The sequence below is a fragment of the Protopterus annectens genome, chromosome 10.part0 (assembly GCF_019279795.1).
Source record: "Protopterus annectens isolate FY-2018-M chromosome 10.part0, PAN1.0, whole genome shotgun sequence".
Lineage (NCBI taxonomy): Eukaryota > Metazoa > Chordata > Ceratodontiformes > Protopteridae > Protopterus > Protopterus annectens.
Window position 1 is genome coordinate 1,369,930,543 of NC_056744.1, and position 26,048 is coordinate 1,369,956,590.

General features: G+C 37.1%; 1 protein-coding gene across 1 annotated transcript in view; it reads left to right on the forward strand.

The window, feature by feature from the left end:
* The window catches only part of LOC122814280 (receptor-type tyrosine-protein phosphatase C-like), a 1,011,948-nt gene that overhangs the window by 278,493 nt on the left and 707,407 nt on the right, over window positions 1–26,048 (forward strand). The window contains exon 5 of the mRNA XM_044086871.1: window positions 16,092–16,220. Coding sequence (XP_043942806.1) covers window positions 16,092–16,220 — 129 coding nt within the window. The remainder of the gene's footprint in view (window positions 1–16,091; window positions 16,221–26,048) is intronic.

Below are 26,048 nucleotides of genomic sequence, written 5' to 3' on the forward strand. Positions count from 1 at the left end.
GAAGTAGTAGGGGAAAAACATTCACAGTTATATAATATGTTTAAGAAAAGAGTCTAAAGCAATCTTGGGCAAAAAGGACACATTTGTTCTGAGTGACTCACTTCCTATGTGAAAGATGAGTATGGAGGCAAGGAAGGACAGTACATGCAACTTCAGAATCTTTCTTGCAGAAATGACAGCTACCAGAAAGAAGCAAGGTCTTCTAAGAAAGAAACTTCAGGTCAGAACATAGGATGTATGAGGTCTCCTTGCCTCCAGCACAATGTCTGGGTTGCATGGAGGAGTAGAGTCTTTAACGGCGGATGGAGGAAAAAGATGGTTTTGAGGAATGCTTGACATATGTTTTGACCAACAAGGAAGAAGGAAACCCTTTGTTTGTATATTTATATACATACTGTGATGCCCCTGCACTGGCCCAGTAATCAAGGAGCCTCAGTCCTCACCACTGGCAACAGCTAGGGGACGTATACACTGGAAGGATTACAAGTTCACACACAGTAAAGTGCAAGTTCCCTTAAGAGCACACAGAGACAGTCAGTCTGGAGCTGCTTTCTCCCTATTTCTCCAGATCCCCAATAAGACTGCCCACTGGCACAGCTATAGGGTTTAGATCTTAGCTGAATGGCCAAGCCAAAACCTGCAGCACCCTCTTTGGCCAATCAGTGCTTTGTGTCACTACCCAAGTAGCTGACACACACACACACACACACACACACACACACACACACACACACACACACACACACACACACACACACACATACGCGCACACACTCTTCGAGATTTGATTTGTATACAAACACACACACACACACACACACGCACACGCACGCACACACGCACACACACACACACACACACACACACACACACACACACACACACACACACACACACCCCTGAGTAAGGCTGGCACAGGTGAACTAGCTATGCTTCTGCCCAGACTATAATGTAGTTTTCACTGCCACCAGTCACTACTTACCAGCTAATTTTAAGGCCCTTAACAAAGGGTGTCTAATCCTACTGTGTAATGTTGCCATTATCCAAATGGTATTCTGACCAAGACTTGCAAAGCTATTTAGGAATGGTCTATACAGTGTCACCAAATACATATGCAAGTACTGTAAGAGCTTAAATATGTCTCACAAATATCAGCCATAAAGACAAGTTTAAATATATGTAATAATAATAAATTTCGGTATTTATTGTAACATACTGCCAGGTTAGAATGTAATTTTGTTCGCAGGTAAGAATGGGTTGACCATAGAGAAGAAAGGGTAGGAGGTATGCAGTGATGAGTGTGGTTTTATTGGCTATATTAAGGAAATGCTTTTGCCTATATAGCATTCCTAGTTTTTGGCAGTTTTTTTATATTATTATGAATGCAGTAGTCAAAATTGAGCTTATCATCTATTGTTACTCCTAGAAGCGTTATATGAGATACTACCTCTATTTCTGTGTTATTTAGTGAGATAATTTTAATGTTGGATTTATTTGAATTGTAAGATTTAGGAGTGAATATAAAAAGCTTTTCTTATTAGGGTTAAACAGGATTTGGGTGTAAGTGAGCCAGATTTCTATAGAAGTGAAGGCCTCTTGTGTGATTTGTTGGAGGTGAGTCAGATTATTGGAAGAGCATATTAGTGTAGAGACATCAGCATATTCGATGAAAGAGACTTGACAGGAGGATGTGTGAAGATTGTTGATGAAGGGGAGGGCAGAATAGATCCTTGTGGGACATCAGTCATATTGGTAAGGTAAGGAGATAGACAATTTTGCCATTTTACTGACAGCTGTCAGTTTGATAGATGACTATTGAACCATTTGTTTAAAGGGGGGAAACATCAATGGTAGACGATTACAGTAATAGTTTAGTCTGTTAGACAATGTCAGATGCTTTAATCAAGTCAAGGGATAGTAAGAAGACACACTTGCTAGATCCCTAGCTTTATCTATGAAGGAGGGTAAGGTGATGATTGTGATGTGTGCTGGTCTGAAGCTGTGCTGAGTAGAGGTAAATAGTTGGTTTTGGAGAAGAAATTCAAGGAGTTGTTTATGGATGCATTTTTTTTTCTAATAGTTTTCTAATAGTTTAGAGAGAAGAGTATTGCAATGATATGAAAGTTAGTTACTTTAGCAGAATGTTCACCTTTGCGGAGAGGGATAACATAGGCTTTTATCCAGAGGACTGTAATGTGAGCTTCGTGGATACATCTATTGACTAAGATACTTACAGGATAAGCTATGGACTCAGCAGATGTTTTAAGGTATTCTGGTGGGAAATTGTCAGCAGAAATGGAAGACTTTTATTTTAAGTATTTTTTTTTTCTAATGGTCATATAAAGACTGGATTTGGGATGAAACCAGAGGGACTATGATTGATAGAATGAGTGGCTAGGACGTGGGAAAAAACTGAGGGAAGAGTATTCGGGTTGTTAGTAGGTAGAGACTGCTGTAGTGTGTCTGAGGTAGTGATATAATTAAGAGAGGTAAAGGTTTCCTGGGAAAGAGGGGAGGTGGATGAAAAAGAATTTGATTAGGGAGGGAGGAAATGCTAAATGAAATATGCATTGAATATAGTAGTGATTTGTAAGGGGGTGCTATTGGGGGATAGGTTTGGGTATGTTTTAAAGCTGGGACTTAATAGAGATGTAATAGAAGTCCATAATTTTGGGGGGTTAAATTTATGGGTTGATTTTTATGCTAGTATAATTATCTTTATCATTAAACACTTGTTTTTAACAAGGTTGTGAAACTGTTTGAAGGTTATAGGTTTTATGGTAGTTTTTGTTCTTATGCCATTGTTTCCATAATGTATCTGTGTGTCGTAAGTTTTTGGTTTGTGTGGTTAGCCGTGTAGAGGGGTTAGTTTTAACTTGTTTTTACACAAAAGTGCAGTACTATTTAAGGTGTGTAGAAATGCACTGTTGAAGTAGTTGACAGCTTCATCTAATTGAAGTGATTTTAGTGGGTGCCAATTGAAGACAAGTAATAAATCATTAAAGGATTGTTGGTTAAATGTAATATCATTACGGGATAGTTTGAATTCAAGTTGTTTGATTTCATGGGTAATAGTTCAATGGGTGAATCCTGGATGGTGACTGCTAAGGGCATCAGGGAGTTTTAAAAACGTGAATTTTTATGTTTTTCAGCTGTATTAGGATTTATTAAATGTTCATATTGCTGTTGTCAGGGATGGTGTTATTTTTCTAAAACCTGATTGAATGATTTGAGTAATAGGTTTTATTTAAGGCGAAGTTATTATTGATTCATTTATCTGATGACTTTCCTCATAGAAGGGACAAAAGTGCTTATCATACATTTTAACTTGCATTGATTTCATCTTGATTTTTTTGAAGTGTGTGTTCATGCATTTTAAACTTTGGATTAAACATGTTGGCTTGCACTATGGTTCCTGTGTGTCTCCAACGCCATATTTCTTTCATGTTTCTGTTTGTTTATTGAGTATCACTCTTTTGGCATCAGGGAGTGTACCAGAAGTAATGAATTTACTTGGATCAGATAAGAATCCAGTCAAGGATACTACCCTTGTGACGGTTTTATATGTTGTTGGGGTGTTTATTTGCTGAGGGAATCCAAATAGATTTATGCTACCTGAAGGGTAATCTGATAATATTTTCTGCCAGGCTTTATTCACGTAACCTAGGATTATGGACCTCATTTATGATGGTATTAGTTATCAAAGACAGTACATCAGCAATGATTGTTATATTGTTGCCAGGTGGTAGGTAGAGTATAATGATACTTAGTTTTTATTGCCCTATTCAAGTGTAAGAATGTGATAAGTATTACAGAACTGTGGTAGGGACTCTGTGAAATGGGTAAGAGCATAGGGGCTGTTGTATAATAAAGCAACATCTCCTCCTTTCTTATGTACTCTATCCTGTCCAGCTGTACTATACCTGTGAGGGAGGAATCTGGTGCCCTTTATGCTCAGTTTTAGCCAAGTTTCATTAATGGCCAGGATGCCTGGATTGTAATGATATATCAAAGCATACAGCTTGGTGATTGTATTTTGTATACTGTGTAGGTTTAACGTCATGAGGCTTAGTGTTTTGAGGGTGGAGTAGCAGTGATGGAGTGAGAGGTATGAAAGTTGAGGTGAGGGAGTTAGATGTGGTCATTGATAGGATGTTAAAGGGAGATAATGTACTGGAAAGAGAATGACGGGTGGAAGGTGAATGGGGGGTTACAGTGACTTTGCTACAGTGCTGGGATATTTTAGTGATAGCCACTGTTATTTAAAGGCAACATAAATTATTACTAAAAAAATAGTTTGGTCACTAAGCAGCTTCACTTCGTAGTTAATGAAGGTAGAAATATGCCCCTACTGCAAGGTAAGACAAATGGCTTACAATATCCTTAATTGGGGAAGTCTGTAATCGAAGAAATTAAGTTAAAAGACAATATTAATGTATTAGGTTATGGGTTTCCAAAAGCTATATGTTTAGCAGTGGACATGGATATCCCAAGATTTATTTTATTTTATTTTTATTTTATTTTACATTTGTTTATCGGGAAAGTCTGACTGGATATATGTCCATTTTCAGCGGAGGCCCGGGGAGAAAAGCTCCAGAAAGCAGAGTATAAATACATTAGGAACAGTAGAAACATTTAGAGATAAGTATAATATACAGTTTTTAGTAGGGTTACAAACATAGATAAAACATAGTAGACAACATCAAAATCATGTGGCTTCAATTTCAGACAATAACACATGGAGTTATGGGCTAAGTCCCTTCAAGAATTCATACAATTATTAGAGTATAAGGCTGAAATGCTTAGGCAGAGTTTGCAGGAACAGTGGGTGGTGATTAAGCAGGGACACTGCCAATGCTGTTGGAAGTGTAGTTTCAGGCTTTTTTTGAACTGGGTTAAGGAGGATTGGTGAGTAAGTTCGGCAGGTAGCATATTCCAAGTTTTGCCTACTGAGCTGGCGAATAGAGTCCTCAGCCACATTTATGCTCTTAGTTGTTTGTATCAGCAGTTTTTCAGCAGAGCGTAGTGTCCTCAGGTTGCTGTATGGTTTGATGATCTTATTTAGCGCTGGTGTTTTTTCAAGTTGATGTAGTATTTTGTGGGTTATTATAAGTTGATTGTATCAGAGAGAACTGGGCCACTCCAGCCATCCTAGTTGAGTTAGGTTGATACAATGGTTGGTCCTAGAGGTAGCACCTTTAGCAAATCTAGCAATATGGTTGTAACAACTAGCAAGTTTGGTAAGGGTGGCATGGTTCAGGTTAGTAAAGATGGGGGAGGCATAGGGTAGATAGTAGGTGGGACTGAGCAATATTGGTTCTTGCAAAAGGAGTGAGGAAGGGTTTGATCCTGTATAGGGAGCCCAGTTTTTTGTTGACAGATTTGATGGTTTGATTGACACAGATATCATATTTTAGTTATCAACTGTGATGCCCAGGAGTTTTATGTGAATATCTGATGATATAATTGTGCCATTGTTGGAACTTATAGTAAAGAATGGTGAGGAGGATTTGCAGGTGGGAGAAAGGATGAGCAGTTTAGTTTTGTTGGGGTTTAATAAAAGCTGACGGTTTGCAAACCGTTTTTCTACATCATTGAAAGTATTCTGGGTTAGGGTCATAAGCTCAGTTGAGGAGGAGGCGGTACATATTAAAGTAGAGTCGTCCACGTATTAGATGCAGGTGGCCTTGGGAGTGATGGTGGGTAGAACATTGATAAAGACTGAGAAAAGTAGTGGTCCTAGTATGGAGCCTTGGGGGACTCCTAGGGTAATGGGTAGACATGTGGATAGGGTATTCTGCCATAAAACTGCTTGTTGTTTATCAGACAGGTAAGACTGAAAATATTTAATAGAGCTACTATTCAGTGACAGTTCCTTCAGGGTGCAGAGAAGCAGTTGGTGACTGACCATATCAAAGGCCTTAGAGAGATCTAGGAAGAGAGCTGAAGTAAGGTTGTTATTGTTTCGATTGGTGTTGATAAAGTTAGAGAAGGATAGGAGGGCTGATGTTGTGATGTGGTGAGGCCTAAAACCATGCTGAGAGTTGGCTGGTATATTATTTTGGGTGAGATAGTGCATTAACTGGTTGTGGATGCACTTTTCCATAATTTTGGCCAGTGGTGATAATATGGCTATTGGTTGGAAGTTTGAGAAGTCTAAAGAATTCCCTCCTTTATGAAGGGGAATGACATGGGAAACCTTCCAGAGAGAGGTGATAGTGGCTTCAGTCAAGGTGTGGTTTATTATGATCAAGACAGGGTATGCAATGGCATCTGCCCCTTTTTGTAAATATTCTGGTGAGAGGAGATCAGCTGCCAGGGTAGTGGGCTTTTGTTTGTTAATTAGAGATCAGATGGTCGATGTAGATACAGGTTAGAAGGTGAAAGGGAGTGGGGTAGTGGTTGTGGAGGAGTTTTGAAAGGAGCTGGTGGGGGGTAGTTGGCTAGCTAGTGACTGGATGGTTTTGGTAAAAAAGTTGTTAATGATGTTAGCAGTTTCCTCTGGAGTTTTAAGGTCGCAAGTTGAGGGGGTAGGGGTGGAGGTTTGGCAAGGGTGGAGTAGTTTGTTTATGCCAGCCAAAATGTTTTGAGGTTTATTCTGGTGTTTTTGCTGAAGGTGTTGTTAGATGTTTTTTTGTCTAACAATGTGGCTTTCTTGGTATCATTCCTTAGTTGGAATTTAATATGGTCGAGTGGGTTTTTGGAGGTGTGCCAGTTGTTTCATGCTTTATTTCTTGCTATGATTTTGGTTTTGGTTACTTTAGAGAGCCAGGGGTGGTCTTAGTTTTGGCTCTAAGGGTGTGGATAGAAGTGTGGGTATACAGAATGGAGAGGAATTTAGAATTAAAATAGTCTACAACATCATCTAGTGGAAGTTCTTCAAGTATGGCCCAATTGCATGCTCTAAGTTCATTCTGAAAGTCAGCGGAGTTAAAGTTATTGTTGTTTCTGATAGATTTATAAAGAACTTGTTGGTGGTTATTTACTTTATGCTTAATGATGTACGTGAGTAGGTGGTCACATATCATCTGGGAGGGTACCCGTGTTATACAGATTTGGGTGATTGTTGCTAAGAATCCAATCCAGGATACTGCCTTTGTAATTTGATTTATTTATTCTGGTGGGTGAAGATACAAGTTGGGTATAGCCGTGAAGGTTTATATGGGTGGTGGGAGATTCAGAGGAACAATAATTGTTCCAGTCAATATTAACGTCTCCCTACACCATAGTTTTATGGGGATATGTGTTGGAATGCCATTGGAGGAAGTCTTCTAAGGTATTTGCATTGTTGCCTGGCGGGATATAAATGCAGGCAACAAATATAGATTAACTTTTGTTAAGCTGTAGTTTGCTAACTAGGGCTTCTGCATTACTGAACAAGGGGGGTTGTTGTGGGGCTAGTGTGACATCTATTGTGTTTTTAAACAGAACTGCTACTCCTCCACATTTCCTGGTGTTTTGGTCTAGTCTAAGTATGTTATACCCTGGTGGGATAACCTCATCATTTTTAGTTCCTGGTTTTAGAAAAGTTTCTGTAAGACATAGCACATAGGCGAGTAGGTGGCTAGAAGGGCATGATGATTATGGACCTTGTTGTTAATACTTCTGATGTTTAGGTGACAGGTTAGGAGAGAGTTAGGGGACCTTGCATTTGGCCTTATGTTGAAGGTGGTAGTGGGCTGGGAGCTTGTGGGAAGGGTGGGTCCAGGGTTATGGTGGATGTCTCCATCCCTCATCAGAGTAAATTGTGCACTGATTATTAGTTTCACCGCTTTACTTATTATTTTATGATAATATCTAGTTTTGGGGGAGATGGACCATGGTCTAGTTAGTTGGTTGTTAAAAGTGGAGAGGACAAGTTTGTAGTGAGCTAGGGGTTGGTCTGATTCACACAAGGTGGGAGCAGAGATTGTATGAGATATGGGATGGTGAAAGCCAAGATAGGGCTGGTTTTCATAGATGGTGAGAAGATGTAGCCCAGGCAGTATAACTGAGAGGGACATAATTGGTCTCATCTTGATAGTAGAGGTAATTGTTAAGGAATGTGGGTGGAGAATTAAGAGGGTTGTTGGCAGGAAGGGGTGGTGTATGGAGGTGTGGGTTATCAATGATAGGTTGTTGGAGGGAGAGTGGTTTATTGGGCTTAAATTTAGCATTAGTGGGGGCGGGTGAAATTTGGGGGCAGGGTGGGGCATGGAGCAAACTCGAGCAAAGCGAGCAGAGCAGGGCTATACCAAGTTACAAGGATTTCCAGGTTCTGTAAGTATGCAGGCTTAAAGAATACAACTGTACAGTGTTTTTATTCAGTTCTTTTTAAAGTGAGCTGCAGTTTACTCAATTCTTTTAAAAGTGAGCTGTGTTTTACTCAATATTGTAGTAAACAAAGTTCTTAGTTTAGCCAGGCAATTTTACTGACTGTTGGGAGAAAGCAAGCTTTTAACCTGAATTTTGTACAGATATTTTGTTATTTCTTTAGAAACTGTGAGATGAAGTAAGCAGGGGGAATGTGTTATACAGGCTGTTTGAGCTGTAAAATCCTTCTTTTATTACTTATTACAGCAGCCTGACTAGGGAGTCTAAGACTCTTAAGCTATCTTTTACTATGGACTCTAGGCAAGCCGTAGACCCAGTTCAGCCAAGCAATCTATTAGCACAACAGTTACACTTAAGATATAGACCTTGCAGTCCTTTTCTTTAGCGAGGGACAGTACAGGAATGCTTTTCTTTTAGTTTTCAGGATGATAGTTTCTTTTCAGCACAGATTGAGCCATTCAAGGTAAGGACAGGTGGGGTGGAAAGACCTGGTAAGGTACATAGAGTCAGTGCATGGATACTATATGGAACATAGCTAACATAACAACATGCAAACAGTATTACACATTCAGGCAGGGCATTCATTAATATTCGTAGTACCACAGCTTCTGCATTACTCTATACTTAATTGCAACTGTCAGTCAGAGCAGTAGTTTACAGCACAGGCAAGTTCAGTGAATTTTACACAGCTTTTCCTATGTGGTTTTATGCTATCAGTAGTTACAGCATTAAGGCAGTACAGCTACATCCACTTGCTAAATGCTAGGAAACACTTCTGTTCATGATTCTTGAACCAGCATAATAGTATATCACAGCAAACAATGTCGCCAAGCTTAAAATGTTAAAATTACCACATGCAGTCAATAAATATGCTTAGAAAATCACTCCTGGCTAGCAAACTTTACAGGTAATTCCACTCATTTTCTAAACATTCTACTGGTTTGTCGAATTAGAAAATCATTGCTATGCATGCCGCTTAGCTTTTTTAGTTGTTTCTTTACCAAATAATCAGTGAAAAGCACAAAAAACAGTTCTAGCATACCATTTGGGTAAGAAAACAGCTGACTGGGTCCTTAGACACTAGGGGTTTGAAAATGGCGGCCGAAGCAGTCCTAGAAATAATCTCGCATCATGGGGTGGGAAACCAAGCTTTTGATTGGCTATACCAAGCTACAAGGATTTCCAGGGTCTGTAGGGCTATACCAAGCTACGAGGATTTCCAGGGGCTGTGAGTATGCAGGCTTAAAGAATACAACTTTACGGTGTTTTAACTCAGTTCTTTTTAAAGTTAGCTGCAATTTACTCAGTTTTACTCAATTATTTTAAAAGTGAGCTGTGTTTTACTCAATATTGTATTAAACAAAGTTTGTAGTGTAGCCAGACAATTTTACTGACTGTTGGGAGAAAGCAAGCTTTTAACCTGAATTTTGTACAGATATTTTTATTTCTTTAGCAAATGTGAGATGAAGTAAGCAGGGGGAATGTGTTATACAGGCTGTTTGAGCTGTAGAATACTTTTTTATTACTTATTACAGCAGCTTGACTAGGGAGTCTAAGACTGTTAAGCTATCTTTTACTATGGACCCTAGGCTAGCCGTAGACCCAGTTCAGCCAAGCAATCTATTAGCACAACAGTTACACTTAATATATAGACCTTGCAGTCCTTTTCCTTAGCAAGGGACAGTGCAGGAATGCTTTTCTTTTAGTTTTCAGGATGATAGATTCTTTTCAGCAAAAATTGAGCCATTTGCGGTAAGGACAGGTGGGGTGGAAAGACCTTGCAGCCTTTTCCTTAGTGAGGGACAGTGCAGGAATGCTTTTCTTTTAGTTTTCAGGATGATAGTTTCTTTTCAGCACAGACTGAGCCATTCGAGGTAAGGACAGGTGGGATGGAAAGACCTTGCAGCCTTTTCCTTGGTGAGGGATAGTGCAGGAATGCTTTTCTTTTAGTTTTCAGGATGATAGATTCTTTTCAGCAAAAATTGAGCCATTTGCGGTAAGGACAGGTGGGGTGGAAAGACCTTGCAGTCTTTTTCCTTAGTGAGGGACAGTGCAGGAATGCTTTTCTTTTAGTTTTCAGGATGATAGTTTCTTTTCAGCACAGACTGAACCATTTGAGGTAAGGACAGGTGGGATGGAAAGACCTTGCAGCCTTTTCCTTAGCGAGGGACAGTGCAGGAATGCTTTTCTTTTAGTTTTCAGGATGATAGTTTCTTTTCAGCACAGATTGAGCCATTTGAGGTAAGGACAGGTGGGGTGGAAAGAACTTGCAGTCTTTTTCCTTAGTGAGGGAGAGTGCAGGAATGCTTTTCTTTTAGTTTTCAGGATGATAGTTTCTTTTCAACACAGATTGAGCCATTCAAGGTAAGGACATGTGGGGTGGAAAGACCATTTGTGTAGGAAAACAGCCAACTGGGTCCTTAGGCACTCAGGTTGCTACTAGGTTAAATAACTCGGCACCTTTTAAATACAGGGAATCACAGCACAGAAATGCTTAGACTAAATCTGTAATGAGTTTAATTTGGAGATAGCTCTGAATATATTTAAGCAATTAAAGCTGGGACAAGCAATAGTTATAAAGCACCGATTAAGAACATCACTAACATTATAACTGACAGAGCAAAGCAAGAGCAAATACATCTGCCTGCAGTATAGATTGTCATTGCCTAAACCTCTTCAGACACGGTGCTAAAACTGTTGGTTTTGCTGGAGGGGTCGTATCCATATTCCTAAGAGGCAAAAATCACCTTGAGACTCTTAAAGCAAAACAGCAACCCTGAACTCCTCCATATTCTTTTTATGTTTAGTAAAACTCAGTACCACATCATAGCCAATTACCAAACTCTCCCATATCACCAGCACCATATAAGGCATATCTAAATAAACTGATGTCCCTCTTCATCAGACCTAACACTGTTTTTCTTAGAGACTTCAACTATCCTCCCTTTAACAGAGAAACCTGCACTACCAGAAATATGTATTCACAATAATTCTTTGACTTTGTAAATGATGCACTGATCTCTAGACCATTTAGTTCATGTCTCAACCAGAGGTTCAAAATATTGGATTTAGACTTATCAATACACCCCCCTCCATATTCAGCTGTTACAATTACCATGTCACTGGTCAGCTGTGATCAGAATTCAGTAGCATTCACTATGCGGGAAAAATAATTTGTCACAAAACCATTCTGTTTTTAATGATTATTCTAAAGCTAATCTATTCTAGCTAACTGATGACCTGATGAAGTTTAAGCACCTTCTTCTCCTTGATCACCTCATCTCACACAATACTTCAGTGCAGACTTTGATGTGAGCATTTTTGGACAGTTTATGTATAAACAAATTGTATGATAAGAGGAAGAAATTCATTGCCCATAAGAAGAAACTCCATGATTAAACCTTTTTAAATGAACTCAAAATGATCAACAAAGAACTCAAAAGCAAAATCAAATCCTCCAAAAGAAAGTATGAACTGAAAATTGCTACCTATACTAAGGACAACCAAAAAAATCTTCTTTAGCTATGTGGAACACATAGAAGAAATGTCCAACAAATCACCAAGATAATGCACAACAACAATACGTACTCATTCCTTGAGGTGACAGCTGCAATATCTGTGGACAAATTCAACTGTGTCTCCCCCTAACCTTCTCCCACATATTAGCATACCCACAGTCATTTCAAAGCAGTTCCTGAGGGCTCTGTCTAAAGCCAAAAACACAAGCTCATTGGGTCCTGATAATGTTCTAGGTTGCCATCTTGTAAGTAGCAAACACTCTCTCACAACTTGCTGCTAAACCCAGTTAGTTGCAGCCTCTCCACTGGTTTCATACTGGAAGCTTGGAAAATTATTGCAATCATTCTAATCTACAAGTGGGAAAACTACAATAAACCCTGGAATTTATAAATCTATAAGCCTTACCAGCCTTATCTGAAAAGCAATGGAGTGTATCATTATGGAGATTAGTACAAGGACATCAGCAGTCTACAGTCCCTAGTCCCAAGCCAATCTGGTTTTGTTAAAGGTAGATCCTGCCTCCAGAATCTTGTACACTTCTTGGAACAAGTCACAGATGCATTAAATAAAGGCAAATTGGTTCACTGCATACCTGCACCTTGCCAGATTATTTGATAACATTTCACATTCTGGAATTATTGGCAAGATAATCAAACTAAATGTAAACTCCTATGTTCTTAGTCAGTAGCAAAATGGCTTACTGACAGAATCCAGTCTATCATTCTTGGAAGCACACTGTCATCAAAAAGCATAATTACTAGTGGTGGCATCCAGGGATCAGTCTTCAAACCAGTTTCATTCAGTATTTGCCTCTCTACTATTAGAGCAAATATCAAGAGCCTGTGGCTTACTAAGTCTGTGGATGAATAGAAACTTGCAGCTGACATAAACTCCATATCTGACATCCAAACTCTAAAAAGTGGTGTCTGGACAATGTCCTTAAACTAAATGCCAGGAAATGCATTATTGTGTCCTTTGGCAAACTTGAGCACCCATGCACCTGCCAGACGGATAACACCTCTTTGAAAACTGTCACAGTCATTAGGGGCATGGTCACTTTTGTCCTTTGGAAATCCTTTTATTTATCCAAACTGATCACCAGAGGTATATCATCTAAGCCTAAGGATGTTATCATCCCTCACTTATCCTTCATCAGACCTATAACAGAGTATAATGCTATCTTTGATATTTGACTCAGCTAAAGAGACAGTGGTATTGCCTTGTCAACAGACTCAAGAACATGTCTTCCTTGAGCTACACAGACTGCCTTTAAATGTTCTTTTTTTTTCTGTTTTCTGCAGACTCTTGAGAACGGGCTTCTGTGTAGCCTAAAGACCTTTCAAAGATCCACGCCTATGTGACCTGCATATCTGCAAATTATACAATGAATACTGATTAGCATTCAAAAACATGCACTCTGATTGGATGGCCCAATTGGTGTGTCCATTGCAAATCCACTGTATTGTAACAAAACTAAGTCAGGCCGCTAAACATTTTTTAGAGTGACCAGACCAACCATACATACTTCTGCATACGTAACAGAATGTCCCTTTTTTCCTCTTATCTTTACCCTGCCTCACACAGAGCTTTTTATTTTTTTGGTAACTCCCCCAGCATTATACTCAATAAGAGCAAACAAATGTCATACCTCTGACCATTCTGAAAATAGTAATAAATGCAAAACCTCCTACTGTATTAACTTGTAAAGTGAATTAAGAACTAATATTAAAAACTCTGTTCGCTCATGACCTTTCTCTCCACATTTTTTAAAACGAATTTACTATTTAAAAAGTTGAACATTGATTGGACAAACCATTCAGTGTGTTCACTGGAAATTAGCAATCAGCATAAATCTTTCACTTGAGGCACTTTACTTTTTCCATGTGGCTAAATGAAGAATTGAAACAGACTTAAAAAATGTTTCCCAGTTTCCCACCAGCAAATAGCTCCATGCAGTAGAATTAAAAAGAAAAAAAAAACTGAAAAAAAAAATGTTTTTCCTTTAAGCACCCCTACAAAAAAACTCCATGGCATACCTAGCATTGCAAACTGGAATGGCATTCCTTATTTAGTGACCTCAGCCTTAATGATTTGCTCAAAAAAAAAAAGTTTTATGAAGGACAGACCAACAGTATAAGGCAAACATGAGGACAGTCTGTGAAAATCTAGACAGTTGACAAGAACAGTACTGTTGCCCTAAACCATGTGCAATGTGCAGCAATATGCATCTTAAATGCAGAAGTAGGTAGAAGAGAACTAAAGTCTGTTTATACAATAACATTATTTAGAAAAGTTGATTTTTTTCTTAAATCATTTTATCGTATAATAACGATAATCTACCTGTGTGTGGGTAATGCAGGATTTATTCACAGCTGGCTTTGCGTCATCATATGAGATTCAGCTTCATGATTAAACTATGCCAACTGCAATTAAATCATACACTAGCCATACCTTAACCACCCACTCAAGGTAGCTAAACAGACACTGTAGCATAAATAAGACCTGCTGGCAAGATATACTTCTCTCTCTCTCTCTCTCTCTCTCTCTCTCTCTTTCTCTCTCTCACTCTTACTCTCACTGTCACTGTCACTCTCACTCTCTCTCACTCTCTCTCTCTCTCTCACACTCTCTCTCTCACTCTCACTCTCACTCTCTCTCTCTCTCTCTAATATGCTTCCCTTGGATGTAAAGCAAAGTAACTCCCTGACCCTCTTTAAATGCATACTGGATGAATGATTGGGGTAACTATAAATACAGCCAGCGTCTGCCCCCAAAAGCCTTCACTGAAAGGGGCAAAACTAGGTATTAGTTATTAATGTTGATGGGTACTAATGAAATGTGATCTTGTGGCTAGGGTACTAATGATCTACCAAATCAGTAGCCTAGCGTTTCCTATGAACCTATGAAGCCTTTCATCTAATATCTGAAAGATGTTCAGTAATTCTTTTATAGTTACAATTAGATTTATCAACATAGTATGCATTGCAGACTGTATATGCAGACTATGATACAAAGAATGCGATTTACTTAGCAGTATGCTAAGTTTACAATGTATACTATGTTGGTAAACCTAAAAGGACATTTAAAGAAAGAATTACTGAGCATCTTTCAGATACAAGACAAAGGGTTACGACTAATGCTTTATAATGCTTTATTTAAGCATATTGAAGCTACTCGTAATACACATGAATTTAGAGTCACATATCTGTTAATACAATACATGTGTGTGAGTGCGCGTATATATATATATATATATATATATATATATATATATATATATATATATATATATATAAATATATGTCTACTTTGGAAGCTCAAACTTTCAAAACTTCGATCTTCATATGGACGAGACCATAACATTGAAGTTTTGAAAGTTTAAAACTTAAAAAAAAAAAGCAAATTTTTGAATTTTTTTTTTTTTTATGTTTATGCAGGGGGGTTTGCCCCACATACTCATGCTAATTAAAATATACCAACTTTGAAATTGCACTACAGTGAAGAGAATGGTAAATTTCCTGTTCCTCGCTGTATAGCAGTCTCCATTTAAACCGTTTGAAGTTTCAAAACTTCGATCTTATACTCTTGACCATATGAAGTTTGAAGTTTTGAAACTTCGAATTTCCAAAGTAGAACTATATATATATATATATATATATATATATATATATATATATATCTATATATATATATATATATATATATATGTGTATACATACATAGAGAGAGATGCAGATATAGATATATCTATAGATATAGATATGATATAGAGAGATATATGTTGTGTGTATGCCTATGCACATGTAAGTACATATTTTTATATCATTATCCAAAAACTGGTGAAACATAAATATGAATTTAATATATCTGAAAAAAGAGAGAAAAATGATTTGTGTAGAGTGAACATTATGGCTTCAAACAGGGATATTGCAACTCTCAAGGAGAAAATTGCTAACATATAGTAGAACGTTATTCTTCTGTTTCTTTTTTGAAGGTTTGATTCCTGTCATGCAAACTGATGTTTCTTCATTCTTACTTCATTTTATTCGAAAAGCCTTGCAATGCTTCCCTTATTAACTTAAAAGTAGCCATAACATCTGCTGTACATGTATGCACTGCTACCTTAATAGCAGTATGTTTTAGTATAATATTTTTGATAGGAAGATGTATTCTATGTTGTTACTAATATCTTTCTTCAGACAGTGGAAACAGCCTTTGTATTTTTCTCAACTGTTTCAACTGTTTGTTTTTTTTTCCAGTGCCCGAAGAACCTTGGGGTTTTGAACCAACCCCACACCAGAAAAATATTACAGTAACTTGGAAAAAGCCCAATGTCACACAGGGGCCAATAGATGGCTACATTGTATACTGGAAGAAAATTAATTCATGTAAGTACTTGTCACAAAACTTCTCTCTCCCTCCCTCTATGTATACATAGACATGTACATATATATGTTGGTATCTGTCTTTGAGTCCTTTTCCAATGACACTTAAACAACTAAATAAGACTTATCTTATTTCATTTTTTTTTTTTTTTATTTTAGTTTGTTTAGGGTAGGGTGATGGGCCTAATGGACCCTTTTAGACCCAGCCCAGTTACAAAGAACACAGATATAGTTAGAAGTAAAACCAAAATTAACAGGAAGCAACAAGCTGGTTTAAAATTGCAAACTTAGAAGTGTACAGTGCAATCAGTTATAAATTGAATGAATCATTGTCAAAAAAATCATTTAAACTTGGTTCAAGGTTTTTTTTTTTGTCCTTGGAGTTAATTATATTAATTTGTGAAGTACAAAATCTCTGCCTGCTTGTATGGGTTTTGCCCCATATAAACAGTTTCAGTGACTATTTCTAGGATTAATTGGCATAACTCATTCAAGAATTGCTGAAAAGTGACTTGAATTCCTAAACTGAGGTCCGGTAAGTCATCTCCATGAATAGATTATGTTTAACTTAGAAGACGTTTCTGTGTACAGTTTTTCCAATAACTTTGTATAGTGTCACTGGAATGTGTTACACAAAGAATTCAACATTTCATTATACGTTTGATCATACCTCTCAACCTCCAATTGCAGGAAATCTGGACAAAGCTAAAAATAATGGGGGACAAAGTCCCAAAACCAGGAACAGATATTAAATATTGATCTTACAAACAGAAAATTGCTAGAATAACAGGTTTCACTTTAAATGTGTATTTTTCTCAAGGATATGAAGTCTGAAACTCCTTTATATGTCATTGTTTAGTGACTTCAGTCCGTAATGATTTTCAAATGCTACAAATTTTATGAGGAACTGAAGAAAATACATTGCAAAAATCTGGGCATTCAAAGAAAATCTGGATAGTTGAGAAGTATGCTGGTGATATAGTTCTTAATAAGTTTATGTGACAAATATCTGGGTGTGCTCAGAGTTTTGTTTTGTTTTTCTGTTTGTTTTTTTCCTTTTTAACATGACCAGGCACATGACTATTCAGATTTCTTTATTACTACCCTCACCCCATTCCATGGCCACTAGGAAAGAAAGGTTACGCAAAAAAAAAATTCAAGCAGGTTTATGTTAGCTTTGCCTGTTCTTCTTTGTACTGTTTGTCTTTTGTTTAAAGTTTGTAAAGGAAAAAAACAATTAGGTGCCTTCACTTGTGTTTTACGTTTAAAAAAAAATAAATGAATAAAGTCATTGATGTTAATACCAGTGGTGACCTTTACCTTTATAAAACATCTATACACATATCAAATTCAGACTTTTGTTATGATACATATATGTTCACCGGTGCATTGATACAGCACTGATACAAATATCATACTTTACTGAGAATAAAAGTGTGAGGCCAGGTGTTTTTTAACTTGACCGTTAAATATAGGTACACAGGAGTAAGCAGCCCACTCATCAAAAAGTCATTGCTATTCCATACTATCTCAGTAACTATTAAATGAGATTTAGTTGTCCTTGATTGTAAGTAGTTTTATTTTCCTCAATAATTTAACCATCTACCTATCTATCATCTGTATATCTATTTGTTAGGAAGTCTGACTGGTACAATGGCCATTTTCAGCAGAGGTCCAGGGGAAAAGCTCGAAGAAATAGTTGATGTACAATATATCAAATTTTATAAGCTCTAATGAAATATGCTCAAAATTATTGAATTCATTGATATTGCATAAACAGGAAATATCATTCAAAGATACCAGATGTAGAGAGTTATATCAATGGATCATTTGCAGGCACAGCCCAGGTATATAGGATCACATAAGAAATTAACAAAACCTATTTATGGATTTGCTAAAAACACACGCACACACACACACACACACACACACACACACACACACACATATAAATATACATATATGTGTGTGTGTGTTTGTGTGTGTGTGCATGTGTGTGTGTGTGTGTGTGTGTGTGTGTGTGTGTGTGTGTGTGTGTGTGTGTGTGTGTGTGTGTGTGGATCTACTTTTTAATCCCGAAATATCAAAATGCTGAAATGCACAATATCGAGACCAAAATAATGAAAAATCGAAACAATGAAAATAAATAACAAACCTAACATTGAATCTCATAAACAGTGAAAACAACCTTGCGCAAATCACTCCATGCAACCAACACCCGAAACACAACTAAAACAGAACATACAAAACCATACCCACAGCATATCCAAACAACTAACAACTAAAGTCATATCTACCTACCACTGATAAGATCAACATTGCAAACACTTATAACTATATAAAACAAAATAAATTAATCCACCTCAAAAAAGTAGTCACCTCACCCTATAAATCTCCACAGCAAACCAGGAAATACTGTCACTACAGCTAATGTAACACGCAGGCAATTCTCCATAACTAAAATGAACGTACTACAAAATCTTAGAGGCACACTCATTTTACATAGAAAAGTAGATAGAGAAGAGATACAGTTATATAAAATTAAACTAAATTGCTTATAGAAAAAAAAATAATAATGTTTATGCAAGGGGGGGCATTATATATACCAACTCCAAGATCGCACTACACTGAGGTAAAGGGTAGACTTATCGATCTGTACTTCACCGATATTGTCATATAAAAACACAGTGGTACTTCGCTCTTCTAACGTATGATCTTCTAAACGTTTGCAGTAGTGAATTTTCATTACTTTGGTCTCTATATTATGCGCTTCGGCATTTTGCTATTTCAGGATAAAAAGTATATATATATATATATATATATATATATATATATATATATATATATATATACTTATATTTATACACACACACACACACACACACACATACACACACACACACACACACACACACACACACACACACACACACAGGTTTACAGATGCAAGAATATGCTACAACATTTAGTTCAAGAATATGGATGGAAAAATGTCTAATAAGCAACACTGGTACATATTAAAGAACATCAGTGAAACAGAAAATTATCAGTATCAATGAAATAACATAACAAAACAGTAGAGAGCATCACAATTTGGTAGCTAAAGTAATGTGGCATGCATCTACATCATGCTGATTTTATAAGCTAAAAAAACAGAAGTGCTTGTGTTTCTCATCAATGAATACACCTCAGTAACACATAAAGAGCCAATTGGAATGAAATGATTTAATAGTTGAGAGGAGAAAACCATAAGCATTTGGATGTTTTTGACCTGGAGATTCAGGACATCTGGGAAGTCTAGTAGGATTTAAATGTAGTTTGAGATTGGTTTTAATAACTCAAAACCAAAATCATCAATTTAGTGCAGTAACTCTTTAGTGATAGATTATAATCTGCCATAATGCCTTATTTAAGTGCCCCAGTAAAATTTACAGGGACCTGATAAACAAATATCTGTAAGTCAATGAAAAGTACTAGAAATTTTTATAAGCACCTATCTGAAACAAAATCAGAGATGTGTTTGTGGTATGCAAACAAAGGTATAAGAAACAAATTTGTTGAATAATTGTTGAATAATTAATACCTGTGAGATATTGTATTGTTTAAAATATCTTATCAGTAGCCAGATCTCACTATTTTTTTAATTTATTCAGTTAAGTGTTTAAGTATCCTGCTTATCTCGCACTTGACATGATCTGGGCCACAAGAACAAGTTTGAATGCAAGGTATATGGAAAGGTTAGAGTAACCAACGCTGTCATGCTTTTGAGAAGAAACTAAGCACCTAGACAAAATACATGCAAAGACATAGCGAACATGTGTAATCTGTTTAGGCAGTGACGGAAGGTGAGGAATGATCTCTGGATCTGTAAAAGAGAGAGATCGAGATCCTAATTACTGAGACAATGTGGTGCCAACTGAGTTATTCAACAGAGTAGATTGTTAGCTTAAAATAGCATGATTCCCTTATCTACAGCTATGATGTTTTCATTTCCTGACTAGGAAACAATATTGGTCAAAAGAGTACTTTAGAGTGACTGCATATAAATTAATATGCTGTTTTTTTCAAGTGTAATGGCAATCCTGAACTGGAATGACAGTATTCATCTTTCATATGTTTGCAGTTCATATGTATGTGATGTAATGTTCTGGAATTACATGCACATTGTCATTCTAAATAAAAAAATGAATAATTTCCTTAAACAGTTGTTACCTGCATTTATGCACATGGTGTCATTTTTGCAGGACCTCCTTCATACAGGATATCAGAATAACAACTGTTAGGCATGGATAATCCAGGTCAACTGTAGGAAGAATTGCTCAGTATCGTAGAAGTAGTAGTAGAAAATTCAAATATAAAGGCAATAACATGACTGGTAAAATATTGATACCATATGGTGCATGAGAATGTAATTTACAGCAGAATGATTTCTTCTGAAAAGTGGAATAATATTTGTCATACGGCATGAAATCCTTTCTAGACATTTTGTCGAAGGCAGGGACTGAAACACTGATTTAACCAGTATAAATTCAGACATCTTCCTTAATGCTGTTGAGGCCACATGAGGAGGTTCATCAACAGCTATGAGTCAAGTAATATAAAAGTAATGACTGATTCTAACCCGTTATCTGAATTTCTGTGATGTATTATCACACACTCCTGCAGTGGCAATTTGTACTTGCTGAATACTAAGAGACTTTGATGACAAATATAGACTGCTTGACCCATCATGTTTGAATGTGCTCCAGCTACCTGTGAGATAAACTTCAAACTCTTCCTAAAACACACATTATTTCCACTTGAAGAATAAAGTCTGTGTCTTTGCCTTGTATTGCATTCCCTAAAGGAGGTCAGGAGTGCTGTTTACTTCCTTGTAGGAATAATTGTGGATATCAAGCTGTTTTTAGGAAACCCTTTTCTTAAACCACACATCAAATATCCATAACTCTTGAAATATCATAGTAATGCAAAAAGCATAAACATCAACATTGTTCATTGCACTCTATCTTTTCAGTGGTTATAGTACTGACATTTCAAGTCACAGCCCATATTTCATATGTAGCAGTAACTGCTGATTGTATGCACATCCTTATAAACTTTTTAAACAAGTTAGAATATCTCAATAATCATTTTGGCTAGGCATCTGCTACCATTATCAGGTTGGTCTATCCACTAGTCAGTCTCAGAGTAAGACATTATCCAGTATTTTGTCATACTGATTTCCCAAGATATCAACATAAATATAAAAAATATCATATTTGGCAAAGCCTAACATACTGTATGATCAAGTTGTTACATCTCTTCAGCTGGATTGGACAGCAGCATGTTTTAGTAGCAGAGTTGTCATTAAGGATGTAAGCATTCAGTTGGTGCCTTCCAGTACATCCATGTTGTACATGGTGCTCAGCAATCTTAGTAATATGATAATATACCATATTTCATAAGATATTTTCACAAATGGGTAGTTAAATGCTCATCCCTGTTAATTTAAAATATTTTGTGGGTTATATAAAGCAGTTTCTTTATATAAGTTTTTACAACAAATATTAGGAAAATTTGTTATTAGTCTGACAGTTAGTGCAGAATATTAAGATATATGCTGCTTATAAGCTCTGACCTCTTGTTCAGGGTTTGATTCCCTCAGCCTCCGTTTGCCGGCTTTATGACTCTTAGGAAGTCACATAGGTATTATTTGAATCTGAAAAGGAGCCATACAGATCATTTGCTCTGCCCTAATTAATAAATACAAATAAAATATGAATATTTTCATTATTTTTGTTATAAATATACAATAACTTCATTTCTATGTGGCCCAAATGCAAAAATCTAATGCAACTTTCTTGTACTCATAGTCATCCATAATCGTATGTCTGACACTACCATTATTTTCTTGTGGTTCAATATTAATGCAGATATAATAAATCATCAGGGGAATTCAGTAAAGCTTACATGATACTTTCTACTGTGTGATTGTTGCAGTGCAATACTCATATGGCTGCAAAAAGTTTTAGATTCAGTAAATGCCACATAACAGTATGCAACGGCGCTCACTCATGGGCAAATACGGAAACTTTTGTGGCATGCAGATTACAGTATAAGTAGCTGAATTTTATGCTACTGAAGCAAATCATCTTGGTGGAGTGATTCAACAACCTGTAAAGCAACCGTGTAGATTCCGTGTTCACGTTGGCCGTATTTTCCAAAACTTTCTGCATACAACCACAGAAATGAGTCTACATGGAAACAACAGCAAGTAAAAGCTTTTACATTTGTACAGAACTGGCCTTAACATGTAACACCACACATATTCTGACCTAATTACACATGATGGATGGTAGAAAATCAGTGTAACAATCATAATAGTTCCTTTTAAGTGCTATGACATAAATGCAACTTCGCTCCACCACCCCCAAATAAAGAATATACTTGTAATTAATGCAGGCTGCTAAAATGTGTAAACCTCCATGAAACAGAGTATTATACTGTAATGTAAGCATGTGCAGGACGCAGCTGATGGATTACAGTATTTATGTGTTACAGCATTGGGTTACCATGCAGTTTCCCTGCATACACAGTTACTAACCATGTAGAGTCCATGCTGTCAGCTTGGTGAAGATGTAAATGAGGTCAAAACTTTTTACAATTGTTGAATCACAAAAAAGAGTAACCATATAGGGATGTTCACTCTGTGTGTAGACACTTCCACAGTGTTCTTGTTGAATGCATGACAACCGTGAATGCTGACATCGGGGGGGGGGGGGTATCAGGTTACACTTGCAGAGGTGAACATGTAGGGCTGTAAAGGGTGAAAGAGCATGTATGCAGTACACAAATCCCAAGTTTTGTGTCATCCTCATTATTTGATTGTTAAAATGTTTGGCCTCTGTCCAGTGTACTCCCCCTTTTTTAAATTTTTGCCATTGTTTGCACAGTGCAGTGCTTAGTACAACAACGGGAAACAAAGGAATGAATGGCAGCTTTCTCTGTTATGTAACTGCTCCTGTGGCAGCACATGTATGGGTTACAGCTGGAATATAGATGCTCCTTTGTTTGACTCAAGGGTGTGCAACATACCTCTCAACCATACCGAATTCCTTGGTAAATACTGGTTTTGAGGGCAAAATACTTGGGTACCACGAATTTCCGAGTGGCCCCTTTTAATTTCTGAATTTCCTGTTTTGAATTTCTTTTTAGTCCTGACGTCATCACATGCAGCCGTTCGTTAATTTAATTTAATTTAACTTGCTGCAGCAGAGTCATCAGACTGTCAGGCTTCTTCCAGGTAAGGCAAAAAACAAAAGACTTTAACTGGCTGCATTAATTGTGTTATCTGCAAGAGAAATGGCAGAGTTACTGAAATGGCAGTCATTCTGTAAACGTGTTGTGTGCTGAAACGGCAGTCTAGCAGTAATTCTGTTAAGCCTGTTTTACTTTGCTGAAAGCTGAAACTTGTCAGTCATTCTGTTAAGCTAATGCTAACAGCAGTCATTCTCTTAAGCTGAAACCAGTTGTGTGCTGAACTGAAGGTGTGTGCGAGAGAAAGAGTTTCTGCAGCTGTTTTCCTTTGCTTGCATTCTGTTAAGTTAACAGCATTCTCTTAAGCTGTAACAGCAGTCTGCTATTCTTTTAAAGCTGAAACTTGTGTGTGTTGAAGGTGTGTGGCAAAGAAAGAGTCTGCAGCTGTTTTACTTTGCATGCATTAACCGTTATCTACAAGAGAAATGGCAGAGTCTGCAGCTGTTACTGAAACAGCAGTCATTCTGTTAAGCTGAAATCAGTTATGTGCTGAAACAGCTTTATTTTGTTAAGCCTGTTTTGTTTTACTTTACTTGCTTACTGAAATCTGGCTTCAACAGTCATTCTATTCTTTTAACCTGAAACCTATGTGTGTGAGAGAAAGAGTCATTCTGTTAAGCTAACAGCATTCTCTTAAGCTGAAACGGTAGTCTGGCAGTAATTATTTTAACTTGAAACCTGTGTGTGTGAGAGAAAGCATCTCCAGCTGCATTCTGTTAAGCAATTCGCAGCAATCATTGTTTTAAGTGTGCTAAGTGTTTTAAGTGTGCTAAGCAATTCATGGCAGTCATTGTTTTAAGGTTGCTAAGCAAATCATGGCAGTCATTTGTGTGTGTGTGTGTGTGTGTGTGTGTGTGTGTGTGTGTGTGCGTGCGTGCGTGTGTGTGTGTGTGTGTGTGTGTGTGTGTGTGTGTGTGTAAAATGCCCCAGTTAGGGATAACCAGAGGTTAGACAACTGTCCAAAGAATGTCTGGAATGTTTGGCTCATACTTTTGGTCTGTTCCTCTTAAAATTTGTGGTTTTCTGGCAAATCAGTGAAAAGTGAATTCACTAAATGATAGCAATTTAAGTTTCAGTCTTCTTGTCTTTCAGGAAACGCATGGTAACACAAAACATTTTATTCTAGCAACTTTTCTAAGATTATACAAGCAATGTTAAAAATGTGTCCCTGGTTTTTGGCCTTTGACCCCCCCCCCCAATAAATTTTGGCTTTTACCAGATTTCTTGTGCTGCATAGTTTTTCAGGCCAGAGAAGTTTAGTGCTGCTTATTTACACCAAGTCAGTTTGTGGTGTTAGTAGCACAACAGGTAGAATATCTGCTTTTGATGCAGAAGGCTGTGGGTTCTACTACCACACTCTATAGATGGATTGCTGATAATGTACTGTGTTGTAATTTTAAAGGGGGTTGATGCTACAGTCTTGAGAATATTCTCTTTGACCGAGATACCTAATAACTATGAACCTGTTATCAGTTTGCCATCCATTCCCTATTGCAATATTACTAGCTTAGCAATTTTTTAATTTAACATAGACAATTTACTCCTCAAAGGCAACAGGCACTTTATTTATAGATGAAACCGTGCAATATAAAGTTGTTTGCTGGCAGCAACCTTGACTTTTACTTCTGCAGAGATTGTGCATATATTCTGATACTGGAGGATTGTAGAAGTTTGAGTAGACTTTTGTGATGGAAATGTTCTGAATTGGTCAGTTTTGTCATTATTGTTTCATGTATTTTGTTTCATTACTTACTGGAAAAATGTTCAAAACAATACATTTAAGACGTGCTGTATCAAGTGTGCTTTATTATACAAGGAAAATAATTTAATACGATCAGGAAGGTGTATCAAAGAACACATGTATGTTTCGTGTGCAAGGGACCTATGATTTGAAAACAGCCCAAAGGCAATCTTTATTCACCACAGGCCATCTGCATTTTTTTTGAATGTGGGTTTCAATGCTGTTTCAATGAATGTGAGTTTCAAGGGCAGAGAAGTTTTAATGCTAACTATATTTTCATTGTGAGACGGTATTGCTTTGTTTAGCAGATGTCTGTTAGTGTTTGTCCTATAAAATGTAAAATAAAAGTTTTGAATGAAATCCATATAATCATTGTAGAAGTAAAACAGTATGCGCATTGCAGTGTTTATGTTAAATGGGGCAAAATAGCCAAGTAATGGGACATTGGAATGGATGCAGGGAGGAGGGCTGTGTATGGGGGGCCCATTCAACCATTTTAGTTGTCTTTTCTACAGTTTGCATTTGAAAGTTGGTATCCCACAACTCTACTGGAGTGGGCAGGATTACATAAGTATGTATGGAAATTTTATGTTAATCAGCATGTAGATTTGTACCTATTTTTATGGGCCTTTGTCCAGATTTTTGAAGTTTTCAGGTTCAAAGGTATGATGTGCAGCATTTCCTTCCCTTTTTATGTTCCATGTTTATGTGATATCCTGAGAACAGAGGAAATATCAATTTTGCATCTGCTTAACTTATTTATGCGAAGGTGCACAGAGATGCGCAGAGGTGCA